This window comes from Mastomys coucha, unplaced genomic scaffold, assembly GCF_008632895.1.
Source record: "Mastomys coucha isolate ucsf_1 unplaced genomic scaffold, UCSF_Mcou_1 pScaffold5, whole genome shotgun sequence".
Taxonomy (NCBI): Eukaryota; Metazoa; Chordata; class Mammalia; order Rodentia; family Muridae; genus Mastomys; species Mastomys coucha.
The window spans coordinates 80,806,342-80,820,781 of NW_022196911.1; the positions used below are offsets into that span (position 1 = coordinate 80,806,342).

At 37.6% G+C, this 14,440-nt stretch overlaps 1 protein-coding gene across 3 annotated transcripts in view; it reads right to left on the reverse strand.

The window, feature by feature from the left end:
* The window catches only part of Usp32 (ubiquitin specific peptidase 32), a 173,631-nt gene that overhangs the window by 30,903 nt on the left and 128,288 nt on the right, over window positions 1-14,440 (reverse strand). For all 3 annotated transcript variants that reach the window (XM_031354297.1, XM_031354296.1, XM_031354295.1), the window contains exons 17-25: window positions 13,128-13,282; window positions 11,390-11,471; window positions 9,556-9,630; window positions 7,954-8,092; window positions 7,656-7,761; window positions 6,156-6,329; window positions 3,795-3,969; window positions 3,226-3,377; window positions 447-558 (exon numbers count right to left, since the gene is read on the reverse strand). In XM_031354297.1, the coding sequence (XP_031210157.1) occupies window positions 447-558; window positions 3,226-3,377; window positions 3,795-3,969; window positions 6,156-6,329; window positions 7,656-7,761; window positions 7,954-8,092; window positions 9,556-9,630; window positions 11,390-11,471; window positions 13,128-13,282 (1,170 nt within the window). The remainder of the gene's footprint in view (window positions 1-446; window positions 559-3,225; window positions 3,378-3,794; window positions 3,970-6,155; window positions 6,330-7,655; window positions 7,762-7,953; window positions 8,093-9,555; window positions 9,631-11,389; window positions 11,472-13,127; window positions 13,283-14,440) is intronic.

The window sequence follows — 14,440 nt, forward strand, 5'->3', positions numbered from 1 at the left end:
TTAGAAAAACTCCAGTCAAAGGTTTCTTCTGAGCTCAAAAATTCTTTTGAGCATAACATATATTAAAAAATATTATAGGCAGAGGCAGGCCCTAGTTCGATGCCAGCCCTAGTCTACAGAATGAGTTCCAGGACAGCCAGGTCTACACAGAGAAACCCTGTCTCGAAAAGAAAAAAAAAAGGAAAAAGGAAAAAGAAGATTATAACTCTTAGACCAATGTTTGCTATATTTATGTATATATGCACATGTGTGTGTATAAGCACATACCACAGTATGCATGTGGAAGTCAGAGAACAATTTGCAGGACTCAGGTCATTAGGAGTCCTGAGGCTAAACTCAGGTCATTATACTTGGCTGCAAGTCTCTTTATTAGCTGAACTATTTTGCTGGTCCTAGACCAATGTTCAACACTGCACTCATGAGAAGGAACTCTAGTTCTATCTTACCTGTTTGAATTGGACTGCAAGCTGAAACTGGAGATGCAGGAATAGGAATTTCAAATGCACACAAAAATCCACTCACTGAGAGTCGAACTTTTTGGTTGTCCTGAGGGAAGTTCTACAGAAAGAAAGAAAAACAATAAAACAAAACAAAAACAAGCAAATAAGAAAGAAAGAAAAGGTTTTAGATAAGATAGAAAAATTATCTTTGTGATGTACAGAAATTTTTTTTAGACAAGTTCTCATTATGTAGCTCTGGAAGACGATGTGTACCAAGATGATCTCCAGCTCACAGAGATCTGCCTACTTTTACTTCTGCTGGGATTAAAGGTATGAACCACCACATCAATAAAAACAAACAATCTTCTTTGGCTAACTGAAGATGAATGGTGGATAAAATAGTTTCAATTCACCTCGCTGCCAAAGAAAACACGTGTCCCTGTTCACAGGAAGGAAGTATGCTGTGGGTGACTGGAAGTTTTACCTTTTGTCTCAACTATCTAAACTGCAAACTCTGACAGATCTCTTTAAATTTAATATTTCTTTTTTTAAAAAGTCACTGCATCCTGGGTGTGATGGCACACACCTTTAACTGCAGCAGAGAAGGGGAATCTCTTTGAGTTCACGACCAGGTTGGTCTACATAGTGAGACACAAGCTAGAGAGGCTACAGAGAGTAAAACTCTGTCTTAAAAATAAAAACCAAGGCCGGGCGGTGGTGGCGCACGCCTTTAATCCCAGCCCTTGGGAGGCAGAGGCAGGTGGATTTCTGAGTTCGAGGCCAGCCTGGTCTACAGAGTGAGTTCCAGGACAGCCAGAGAGCTACACAGAGAAACCTTGTTTTGAAAAAAAAATAAAAAAATAAAAAAAAATAAAAACCAATAATAACAAAAATGTCAATGTGGTACGGCTCTGTTCAGAGGACAGGAGTCTGTAATCGTAACTTCTTGGAAGGCTGAGGTAGGAGGAAGGTGAATTTACTTATCTTCTAATCTATTAGCATTTTGAAAAGTAAAACATAGTCAATGGAAACTGGAGAGATAGCTCAGCAGTTAAGAACAATTGTTCTTGCTGAGTTCCAAAACTGGTTCTCAGCACTCACAGTACAGTTCACAACCACAAGAACTGCACTTCTAGGAGATTCAATGTCCTTTGCTGACCTCCCATTATCTGTAGATGCAAATCCATTATAAAACAGAATAGTATTGCATATAGTTTATCCACTTCATTTAAATCACCATTACCTAATACTTAACAGAAAAAATGTGATGTAAATAGTTGTAAAGACTATTATTTAAGGAATAATGACAAGGAAAGAAAAGTGTTTCAAAGCAGTATTTTATTTTCTGAATTATCTTTGATCTGTGATTGTGTAAGAGGCTAAAACAAAGGCTTCTAGTGTAAAGGGCTGATTTATGTTCATAAATACATATTCATAAATATAAAAGGAGCTAGAGAGATGGCTCAGAATACTGGCTGCTCCTCCAGAGGATCCAAGTATGACGGTTCTCAGCACTTACATGGCAGCTCACAACTGTTTATAGCTCTAATTCCGTATCTTCTGGCCTCTGCAGGCACCAGACATATATGTACATGATACAAAGATATACACATAGGCAAAACACCCATACATCAAAAAGAAAAAGGGCCAGAGAGATGGCTCTGTGGTTAAGAGCACATATTTTTTCAAAGGACCTGCGTTTAACTCCCAGAAACCGTATCACATAACTCTAGATCCTGGGGTGCCGCTGAAGGCATCTCCACTTAAATGCACATACCCACACACAGACACAAATACATATACATTATTTAAAATAAAATTAAAACAGAATGAAAAATTTTAAAATACAGAAAATAAGCAAAGAAAAATCGTAGTGAGAATTGATGGGGGAATCTTAACGCTATACTGTAACAGCTACCCTTCATATAAGCAAGCAGTCTTAGATAATTCCCTTCTCTCAAAATGCCACCATCATTTAATTTATTATTTCTCTGTTTTGGTAGACAATCTTTTCAAATTTCTTGATCAGAAAATGGTATACAATCTGGATGTGATGCTGAATGCCTTTATCTCAGCAGAAGCACAGTGGCCTTCTTAAGAGTTCAAGGCCAGCCTGTTTTATATACTGAGCTCCAGGACAGCCAGAGGCACACAGTGAGTTAAAAAAAAAAGAAAAGGAGCGAGGTGGTGGTGCACGCCTTTAATCCTTGGGAGGCAGAGACAAGCGGGTTTCTGAGTTCGAGGCCAGCCTGGTCTACAGAGTGATTTCCAGGACAGCCAGGGCTACACAGAGAAACCCTGAAACCCTGTCTCGAAAAACCAAAAAAAAAAAAAAAAGGAAAGGAAAGGAAAGGGGAGGTGAGGGAAAGGGGAAAGGGGGAAAGGGAAAGTGGAAAAGAGAAAAAAGGGAATGGAAAAAGGGCAAAAGGGAAAGAAAGAGAGAAAGAGAGGGAGGGAGGGGAGGAGGGAAGGAAGAAGGGAAAGGGAGAGTGGGGTGGCAGGCATGCATACATTTTTTTTGGTTTGGTTTAGGTGTGTGTGAGCCTATGTATGTCAGTCAGAGAACAGCTTTTAGGAGTCAGTTCTGTCTACCATATGGGTCCTAGAGAATTAACTCAGGCCACTCTAGTAGGAACATGAAAGACAGTGGTGCTGATGTTAATGTGGACTATGGGAGCCTAGCAACAGAATATTGACTAAGATATTAACATAATAACTGAAATCATGGAGAAACCTATCTTTGAAGAATAAAATTAGATTTCCTAGAAAGAGCAATTGATATTACCTTTATGTTAGAACTATGCACTTCTGCAAAAAGGATTTGTTCTGATTTAAGTCCACAGAGATCACTCAGCTGCTTTTTCAAACCCGTGTACTTTTCATCCATATTTAGTCTTAGTCCATATCGAATGGGAGTAGTACCATCTAATTTAATTACTAGTAAAGAAAAAGACCCTTTATTAGTAAAATGCAGGTTACAATGAAAGTCTTACAAAATGGATATATCTGACTTGCAAATAGCAAACATTCAAGCTTACAATTTTTTTATGTAGATACTAAAATAAAACTTAGGAATAATACTGAATAATACAAGATTTTTTTATGTTTATCTGATAAAGAAGTCTGATTGGCTTTACAAGCTTTTTGAAGTTTCTTCCATATCTGGAATTTAAGAAATTCATTACTGATCAAAGCAACAGCCTCCAAAGCTTTGAAACCTGAAATGGTGCCTTAATATGGGTCATTAACATGCTGACTTCTCATACTTATGAAAACTCAATGCAAACACAAAACTATGAATTCAGGCTACCAAATAAAGAAAATGAATCAGTTTTTCAGAACTCTGTGACCTACCTGTTATTTCTAAATGCATGTAACTGTCCATTGGTAGTGGCAAAGACAAAAAATTAAAAGGGTCGAATCGGACACTTATATGGCCACATGTCTTGCATTTGACTTGGGATCTTAGCTGACCATGGAACAAGTCCACGACAATTGATCTATTTCTCCTTAGATGGTTGTCCCAGGCCTATCAAGGAAAAGAATTATAAAATTTTACTTTCAAAATTCAAAAGATAAGCCTTTCAATACAATCTAAAAATACTGGGTGAGTATATTGGATGTAAACTCTAACCATAGAACACTCTTGTTCAAATTTAAATTGTATCACATATATTTGTGGTCAAAACATTGCATTTATTGCTTTTATAAGAAACTCAAAACCAAGTGGAGCATGCCTGGTGTACATCTTTAATCTTAGCACTCTTGAGGCAGAACAAGCAGAACTCTGTGAGTTTGAGGCCAGCCTGGTCTACACAGAAAGTTCCAGGACAGCCAGGGCTTCCTAGAGAGCTCCAATTACACATCATATATTACCAAATAAAACCAAATAAATTCCAGGAATGTGTTATAGCTTTTTGAACTGTCGGCCAAAGGTTATTGCTTAGATTCCCCCAAATATTACATGTTGTTGTCACTATTATTGGTTACCTTCTACTACCTGATGGTAAGACCCTATGCTGGAGATACCACATTCTTATGTCAGTGATTATGGAGAAATTGAGCTGTTTCTTAACTATAAGCTTCACCTTTATTGACTTATGTTTACAGTGTTGGAAGGTACTATAAAAGCTACAGGAAAAGTAAACAATTATCCTACTCAGCTATGAACCTTGTGAGCTGTAATAGTGACCCACCTGCAAGATATACCAACTTATGTAATAGTGACACAAACATATTGGGAGCAAACAACTACCTCTTGATTGGATAGAAGACCTGTTCCATAAGATGGAACCCATACTTGATACTGTTAATGGAGCTAAAAATCTGAGACTAGGGGCTGGTAAGATGGCTCAGTGGGTAAGAGCACTGACTGCCCTTCTGAAGGTCCTGAGTTCGGATCCCAGCAAACACATGGCTCACAACCACCTGTAATGAGATCTGACGCCCTCTTCTGGTGCTTCTGAAGAGAGCTACAGTGTATTATGCCAGAGTGAGCGGGCCAGAGCCAGCAGGGTCCATCCTGAGTTCAATTCCCAGCAGCCACATGATGGCTCCCGGCAATCTGTACAGCTACAATGTACTCATACACATAAAATAAGTAAATAAATCTTAAAAAAAAAAAATCTGAGACTAGATAGGCCATAGGCCGTACAGGAAAACCTGTAATTTTCTATTAAGTGAACATAGCAAAATGATTCCCACCAACATACTGTTATACTCATAGATCAGTGTCTTACTGAGCTCTTGTCAGAGAAGTCTCTTCTTGCACATAAGAATTAAGACAGAGATTCATAATTAGACAACGTACATAGAGTAAGAGACTCTGGAGAGCTCATTACTAAATAGGATGTCTTTATTACATCCCTCTCCTGAAGTCTCAGGGATCTATGAGGAAGATGGGGCAGAAAGATTACAAGATCTAAGAGGTGAAAGATGAACTAAAAAAAACAAAGCAAACAAACAAACAAAGTGTTTTCCAGACACAACAGGGCTAGATGTACATACAAAGTCACTGAAATTTATACTGTATATACAAGATCTGCCCCAGTTCACACCAGTCTGAGCACAGAGAAGGGGAAGGGGCATAAAATCTAACCCCTAATCAAGAAGCTATTTGCAGTTGATAGCTACTAGAAGTGTCAAAATTAGTTATCTTAAATGGATTGACAATGGGTATGTTAACCACACTCCTGGGTGGGCACACACTCAGGAATAGTTGGCCAACAAAAGACAAATTCCATGTTAACCTAGGGTCTTGGTGCGTGTCTATTATATCAGTGCTAGGAAGTTCAGACAGGAGGCTCCTTGGAGCCTGCTGGTTAGCCAGTCTGCTAAAACAGTGAAGTTCACTGAAAGACACCATCTCCAAAATAATGTGGGACATAGGTCAGAAATCCAACATGAACCTCTAGCCTCTACATTGCCTGTGTACATATACACCGCCCAGCTTACACACTAAACGGCATAAAAAAAGAAAAAGAAAAAGAAAAGGAGTTGCTGCAGGACGTTTTTTTTTTTTTTTTGGCTTTTTGAGACAGGGTTTCTCTGTGTAGCCCTGGCTGTCCTGGAACTCACTCTGTAGACCAGGCTGGCCTCAAACTCAGAAATCTGCCTGCCTCTGCCTCCCAACTGCTGGGATTAAAAGGCATGCACCACCACTGCCCAGCCACAAGACTTTTTAAAAACAACAAAAGACACTCAAAACTAACAAACCTCTGCAGCTACTTCCCAGTCAGGTCGGCCATCACTGTCTTTTAGTTCCACATATGGTTTCTCATGGACTCGGTTGAGATCTTCATGAAGACCATCCAAGAGGAAAGCTAGAAGTTCTTGGGAGTCTTGCTGCTGGAATCCATTAAACCTGGGAGCATATTTTGCTATGGTCCACTATAAAAATGAAAAGTAACTGTCAATATTTCCTATCCTATAAAATTTGGAATGAGCATGTTCCACAATTCGATCATAGATAAGCATCAGAAAAAAAAAAGGTACAATATTTAGTCTTCCTCTATTTCAGCAAACAAGTTCTAGTTAAGAGTTATTCTTTCTAACTTTAATCTCAAGTGACCAGAAAAATAAGAGGCATTTTGGCCAATGATACCATCTGTGGTAGTCTGAATGAAAATGGTCCTCATAAAACCCATAGGGAGTGGCACTATTTGGGGGTGTGGCCTTGTTGGAGAAAATGTGTCACTGGGGGTGGGCTCTAAGGTTTCAGAATCTCAAGCCAGGCCCAATGTTGCTCTCTCTTCCTGCTGCCTATGGATACAGATATAGAGCTCTCAGCTCCTTTTCCAGCACTATGTCTGTCTGCATGCTACTATACTTCCCACCATGATAATGGACTAAACCTCTAAACTGTAAACCAGCCCCAACTGAATTTTTTCTTCATAAGAGTTACTCCAGCCGGGCGGTGGTGGCGCACGCCTTTAATCCCAGCACTTGGGAGGCAGAGGCAGGCAGATTTCTGAGTTCGAGGCCAGCCTGGTCTACAAAGTGAGCTCCAGGACAGCCAGGGCTATACAGAGAAACCCTGTCTCAAAAAATCAAAAAAAAAAAAAAAAAAAAAAAAAAAAAAGAGTTATTCTAGTCTTGGTGTCTCAACACAGCAATAAAACCATAAGACACCAATAAAGCAAGCAGCTCTTTATTCACATAGATATTTAATTTATATCACAGCAATAAAACCCTAAGACACTATTGAAGCAAACAGCTCTTCACTCACACAGATATTTAATTTATATTTATGAATTTATATTTATATAAATAGTAAAATGGCAATTCCTCACATGGGAAGATTTCCTAGTCTATATTTTTCTTCTGTTTATCTAGTCTTGTCTTGTTTTATCTTAGTTTTTACTGTTAGATACCTTAGAGCATAGTATTTAACTTTGAAGATTTACAAACAACTTAGCAATGCTAGTAGCCAAAGAATATCAAAAGGGTTTGCTCTTCATATAAGTGAAGCAGTTGGTAAGCTTATAAAATGATCAATATCTCAAAGAGGGAGTCTTTGGTCTTTTCTTCCTATTAACTCCATACACAACAGTATTTTCCATTCACTTGAACACATACAAACACTGGGTATCTAGGCTACACTGAGTGAAAGATTAAAAAAAAATACTAAAAAAGCTAACAGAAAATGTAATAAAAGTAATAAAAGATCTATTAAGATCTAAATTACACATTTTCATAGTACTTTAGTCTGCTTACCCGAAGCTTTAAGGGGGCAACATTCTTTTGAGTTCCACTCCAAAGTTCCTGCACCAAATCACCATAGCATTTAGCCATATGGCCTTTCATTCCAATGGGATTTGTCCTATAAGTTTGAGAGGAAAAATTTGTTGCCAAAGATTTATCCATAATTCACAATCATGTGGGCCCTTATTTCAAATTTGATAAGGCAATGGCATAACATTTCCTCTTTAAATTAAAGGAAGAGGAAATTTAAGCAATACTAGATTTCAGATCAAAGCTATAGAGGGTAAACTGCTGGTGGGTCAAAGATTACCTGTTGAGTTCATAAAGATGTCTCCCTGAGATAAAGTACTGTGTCAGTGGCTGTGTGTTACTCACACACTGGATGCTTGAGTTCATGAAGCATGTGTTTCCCAGGTTACTCAGGCCTGTGGCACCCTTTTCTGTGGGAACTGCAACAAATAACATGAGACAAAAGCCTAGCAACAGTAACATGCTGTGGAATGGTTATTTGTATTCAATTTAGTTATTCTGGTTTTTCTTTCTCTTTTTTGACAGACTTACTTAATAGCAGAAGCTGGCCTCAAGCTAGGAATCCTCCTGCATTAACCTTCCATGTAGTGGCATTATAGGCATGTGCTACCACTCTTTTCAACATGGTGATTTAAAAAATTCTTTTAGTCAGATAAATGGTACTAATCTTAAGAAATATTGAATCAGGCTCTTTTATGTTCATTTTTCATGGACTGTCTTTGCCAAGTATAATGATCCTTGCTCATTTGTGACCTAGAAATATTTTTTCTTGTTGTGGCTGCTGGTATCTCATGCTAGTCATGGTAGCACACATACATAATTCCAATACTTGGGATTCAGAAACAAGAGGATTATGAGTTCAATATGAGGTCCTATTTAATAAGCTAAGCCAGCCTGGTCTACAGAGTGAGTTCTAGGACAGCCAGGGCTATACAGAGAAACCCTGTCTTGAAAAACCAAGGGGGTGGGGATAGGGGGAGGGAGAGCCAGGCACTTGGGAGGCAGAGGCAGAGGCAGGCGGATTTCTGAGTTCTAGAATAAGTTCCAGAACAGCCAGGGCTACACAGAGAAACCCTGTCTTGAAAAACAAACAAACAAACAAACAAAAAATCACCCTAGAATTAAGTTCTCCAAGGATGTTTTTTATGCTGGGCATGCTGGTACACACCCGTGATCCTAGTACTAGGAAGATTGCACTGGAAAAATCATTTATTCTGGGGCAGGCAGTGATTGTACACATCTTAATCCCAGCACTTGGGAGATGGAGCCTGGCTAATCTCTGAGTTCAAGGCCAGTCTGACCTACACAGTGAGTTTCAGGACAGCAAGGGATACACAGAGAAACACTATCTCAAAAAATCCAAACTAATCTAACATTCAGGGGTGGTCTAACTAACTAACTTATTCTTTGAGGGGTGGTCCAGTATTAGTTAAGAGAACTTGCTGTTCTTCCAGAGGACCTGCTTTCTCAGCACCCATGTGGAGGTTCACAACTGTCTATAACTCCAGACCCAAGGATTTACTAATATTGAACCCTTTTTTTTTGTTTTGTTTTTTTGAGACAGGGTTTCTCTGTATAGCCCTGGCTGTCCTGGAACTCACTCTGTAGACCAGGCTGGCCTCGAACTCAGAAATTCACCTGCCTCTGCCTCCCAAGTGCTGGGATTAAAGGTGTGGCACCACTCCCTGTAACAGTTTATTCAACAAGAAAAAAAAAGAGTAAGTTTAGGATTGTCTCTAAGCCAGGAATGGTGGCAAACACCTGTAATCTTAGCTTTTCACAGGCAGGGGGAAGAACAAGTGTTGAAGCATAGCCTAGATGACATAGTGAGAATATCTCCAACTACAACAAATAAGACTGGAAAAATAATATGCTGACTTACCTTTATGTCTATCTATTTTGCTACTGTTTGCTATAAAGGACATTTCTTCAGGCCAACTCATATCTTTGTTGCGAACTGGAAAGACAGATTGGAATGTATTAAGTTATTATTCAAACAATTCATATTCATCCAAGTTCTATGTTACAAAAGTTATTGTTAAACCAGAAATTTAAAAAGAAAAATCAAGTATAGGTGCTGGTGAGATGGCTCAGTGGGGAAGAGCATTGATTGCTCTTTGGAAGGTCATGAGTTCAAATCCCAGCAACCACATGGTGGCTCACAGCCACCTGTAATGAGACCTGACGCCCTCTTCTGGTGTGTCTGAAGACTGCTACAGTGTACCTACATATAATAAATAAATAAATCTTTAAAAAAAAATCAAGTATGTTTTAGTAACTAGCTCTGAAACAACTGCAATTCTTTTTATATTCTGAGTGTTTCATGTAGCCCAAGCTGGGCTCAAACTTGCTATGTGTAGTCAAAATTAACCAGGCTCCACTTCCTAAGTGCTGGGATTGCAGGTACATACCACTATGGCTGGCTATATGTGGTATAGTAATAAAATTCATGCATGCTAGGCAAACACTCTACTAACAGAGCTACATCATTACTTTTTTTTCATTTTTTTTTTCAGGTTAGTATACAAAGTAGTGGATTTTATCATGGCATCTTCATACATAAATGCTATTATAGTTTGTTCATTTCTACTCTTTTTTTTTTTAGGTACCTTAAAGTTATAAGGTACTAATTTAATTACAAATTTAAAGTAAAATTATATTTAACCACCCACAAAAGTAAATTAAGCTTAGTAAAATTTCCCAAACTTAAAACATCAGGAATAAAAAAAACCTTTTCGCTAAACTTAAAATCACTGATTGAGGTAATCCGTTAATTTGATCAGATGCACCTAGCTTTTCTAAGATATGTCCAACATACAACAGTGACTGAAAGAAAATAGTTGTATTTGCAGAAAGGTCTAAAGAATTTTTAAAATGAGGTCCCCAACACATAAATACAGCGGAGTACTACTGGGTCTGGGTTCAGTCAGAGAAACTGCACCTAACCCTAAAGAGACTGGAAGCCCCAGGGAGTTCAGAGGTCTGTGGGGTGGGGTTAACTCATAACATCTCATGAGGTGTTATGGGAAAAAAAATACCACAGTTTTAACAACACGAATGTCTAAATTATAGCTGAATGCAGAAATTGCACTGTTGGTCAGAGACCAGTGCTGATGGATAATGGAAGTCTAAGAGAGGAGCTGAGAGCATAACATAGTTATCTCACATACGTGAGATCCTAGGTTCAATCTCCAGTATTGGGAAGAAAATATTGGTATATTCACTCAAACTCAAAGTGGTAGCCTCAAAATTTTATAAAACTTCATAACTTGCAAGAGAATTTACCTGTTGCCATCTATATTTTTCTTCCTTAGTCAGCCTAAGGCTACAAATACACAGACCATTTTTCTTTAAAAAAAAAAAAAAACCTAGCAAGTAAGAGATAGTAGAAGTTCAATGGGTCTGCTTTAAAATAAAAAATATAATTTAACTATCTTGAGAAAATTTTTAAGATAGGATTTCTAGTGAGTAATTCTTTAAAGTCTTACCCTAAACTAAAACTTGATCCAATCATTTGGGAGGCAGAGGCAAGAGGATCAGAAATCAAAGGTTTTCCTCAGGTATTCTGTGTAGTTCAAGGTCAGCCTGGGCTATTCTGTCTCAAAAACAGAAAAATAAATACCAAACCAAACCCACTAAAAATCCCATAACAAAGCCAAACCCTCCCCCACAACTGCTTCCCCAATCTAATACAGATGCACATTTCCATTTTGTACCTTCAATTACCAGGTGCTGCTCATCCTGGATTTTCAAATATTCCAATCTATGATCCTCATCATCCAGAAGAGTCAGGTAGTTCTGTAGAGGGGGAATGTTTTGTTACTTTCAAACAAATCCAATAATAAAAATGAATGAGAATTACTATTCCTTTGCACTTACATAATACATGTCACAGATATTTAGTTGTTCAAATCTAAAGTTTAAGTGCCAAAGTGAAGGAATGAAAATGTGTTCTACCAATTTTTTTTTTTTGTTTTTTTTTTTTTTTTTTTTTTTTTTTTTTTTTTTTTTTTTTTTTTTTGTTTTTTTTTTTTTGTTTTTTTGTTTTTTTTTGTTTTTTTCGAGACAGGGTTTCTCTTGGCTGTCCTGGAACTCACTCTGTAGACCAGACTGGCCTTGAACTCAGAAATCCACCTGCCTCTGCCTCCCAAGTGCTGGGATTAAAGGCGGGCGCCACCACCACCTGGCCACATTTTCCTTTCTTGATCACACAAACTCTTCCCTTAATTACTGTAAGATTATGCTTCTCAAAAGTGACTAAAGAAGGACATAAGAGGGCTGGAGAGATGGGTCAGTGGTTAAGATCACTGTTCTTCCAGAGGTCCTGAGTTCAATTCCTGGCAACCACATGGTGACTCACAACCATCTGTAATGGGATCCTATGCCCTCTACTGGTGTATCTAAAGACAGTGTCAGTGTACTAACACATATATATATTAAATAAATAAATAAATAATGTTTAAAAAAAAGAAAAAAAGAAGGGCATAAGAAAGAATGTTCTAGGGAACAGTGAACTGGGGAAAACTGTACTTTTGGACTAGCTTCAGAGTACAAGCAATAATGAAATACTGGGAAAAACATAAAGGCATTTGACAGCATTGCCTCTAAGGAAGACAAAGGTCAGAGATAGAAATGAAGAATTTTCACTATGTACTTTTTATTTTTAATGTGTATAAGCAACTTCAAAATAAGTCTATTAAGAAATCTATTTAGATTAAAAACAGAAAAAGATCAGGCTAAAGAGATGGCTCAGTGGTTAAGAGCACTTGTTCTTCTTTGCAGATTACCAGTGCTCCATTCCTTGCACCCATGATAGTTTATAACCCTCTATAACTCTAGAGAATCTGACCATCTCTTCTGGCTTCCATAGGTGCCAGGCATGCAGCAGCTATACATGCAGGTAAAACACAATGTAAAATCAATTTGCTCTTACTTTATAATGTAACAGCAACAAGACGGTACAGCTCATGTTGATCATCTGTCATTATGATCTCAGGAGACAAATGTTTATGTGTATATATACACAACTTAAAAGTCTCAAGTTTTCACTGATACCTCAGACATGGCATTTAGCCTAACTACCACATACAAACTCTCATATTTATGAAATATGATTTAACTCTTTCTAGAACCCAGAACCTGACTGAGCGGATGTGGGACATGCCTTTAATTGCAGCTCTTAGGAGGCAGAGGCAGGCAGATTTCTGAGTTGGAGGCCAGCCTGGTCTACAGAGTGAATTCCAGGACAGCCAGGGCTATACAGAGAAACCCTGACTTGACAAAACCAAAATAAATAAATAATAAATCCCAGTACCTAGTGTATAGTAGACAAATGTTCTACCACTGATATAAATAAAACGAACCCAGAACCTAGTGTATAGTAGACAAATGTTCTACCAATGGACTATCCCCAGCATAATCTAACATCAAGACTTTTCATGACTCTGAACTTACCTCACTATTGTATAGCCACAGTCGCATATCTTCCTCTTTAATGCGAAGCCTTTGAGATAGATATTCATGAATTTCCTTGATGGTTTGCATTCTACTAAAACAGCCTGTATAGGCTAACACCCGCTTTAGAGGCGCATTTGGAGAGGGTACATTTCCTATAGTTATAGTAATCATCATAAGAGAAAAGGGAGACATAAAAAATAAATAGACAAACATAAAACATTGGCCTCAGTAATGTTGATTGTAGTAATTTAGAAATAATGATAAAAAATGATAAAAAGTATAGATTTAATAATTTTATAAATGAATAATACTATGAAAAACTTAAACATGGATAGGCGACATGTAATCCCAGCATAAAAAAATCGAGTTCAGAGTCATCCTCAGCTGTGTAAAGGTCAATCTGACCCTGTGTCAAAAAAAAAAAAAAAAAAAAAAAAAAAAAAAAATAGGGGCTGTTTGAGAAAATAGGAGACCCAAGTATCTTAAAGTTTCAATTCTGAAAGAACAAAATAATAGCATAGAGATTTAAATAACTGACATAGTTGGATCCCAAGAATCCAAGCTGATAAAAAAAATGATATCGATATATAGCTGTCTTCAATTTGGTCATACTCAATAGCAAATTAAAATAGAATTCTACTTAAGAATTGGGAGGGGGCTACGGGTTTAGCTCAGGAAGTAAAATGCTTGCTTAGCATGTACAAAAGACCTGAGTTTAATGCCCAGAAGTAGAAAATAAAATAAAACGAAGAGTGAGGGTGCTGAAATAAAATGGAATTTGAACTGCACAGTTAGCTGAGTTCACTTAATCTAGATTTTAAATCCAGAATTACTAATCCCATCACTCTCTGTCATTGAATGGCTCAATTATATGGTAGCAATCATAGATGAAAGAAACTGGAACAGGTTATATATGACCAGATATTATTTTTAAATGAAGCTAAGAAGCTTTTCTGACTAAACAATTATTCTGTTGGAAAATAGGAGGAAATCATCTTTGCCTACCCAACATGGTGGCACCACGATGGCTTTATATTCCTGCAGTGTTCAAGGTAGAAATGAAAAGACTGGCATTATAGTTGTCTCTCAGACATATACACAAATATATTAAGTCTGGGTATGGTTAAAACATAAAGTGGTAGAATGATAAGACACTACGGAAATCAAAGCCAGGTTATGAATGTGCTAAATACTGGTCAACTACTTAGTCAAAGTTTATAATGGCTATCTCTGTTTTTACCCATTCGTTCTTTTTTTTCCCCTCAAGTAATATGTTCTTAGTGAGTCTTTAATTCTTTTTTTTTTTTTTT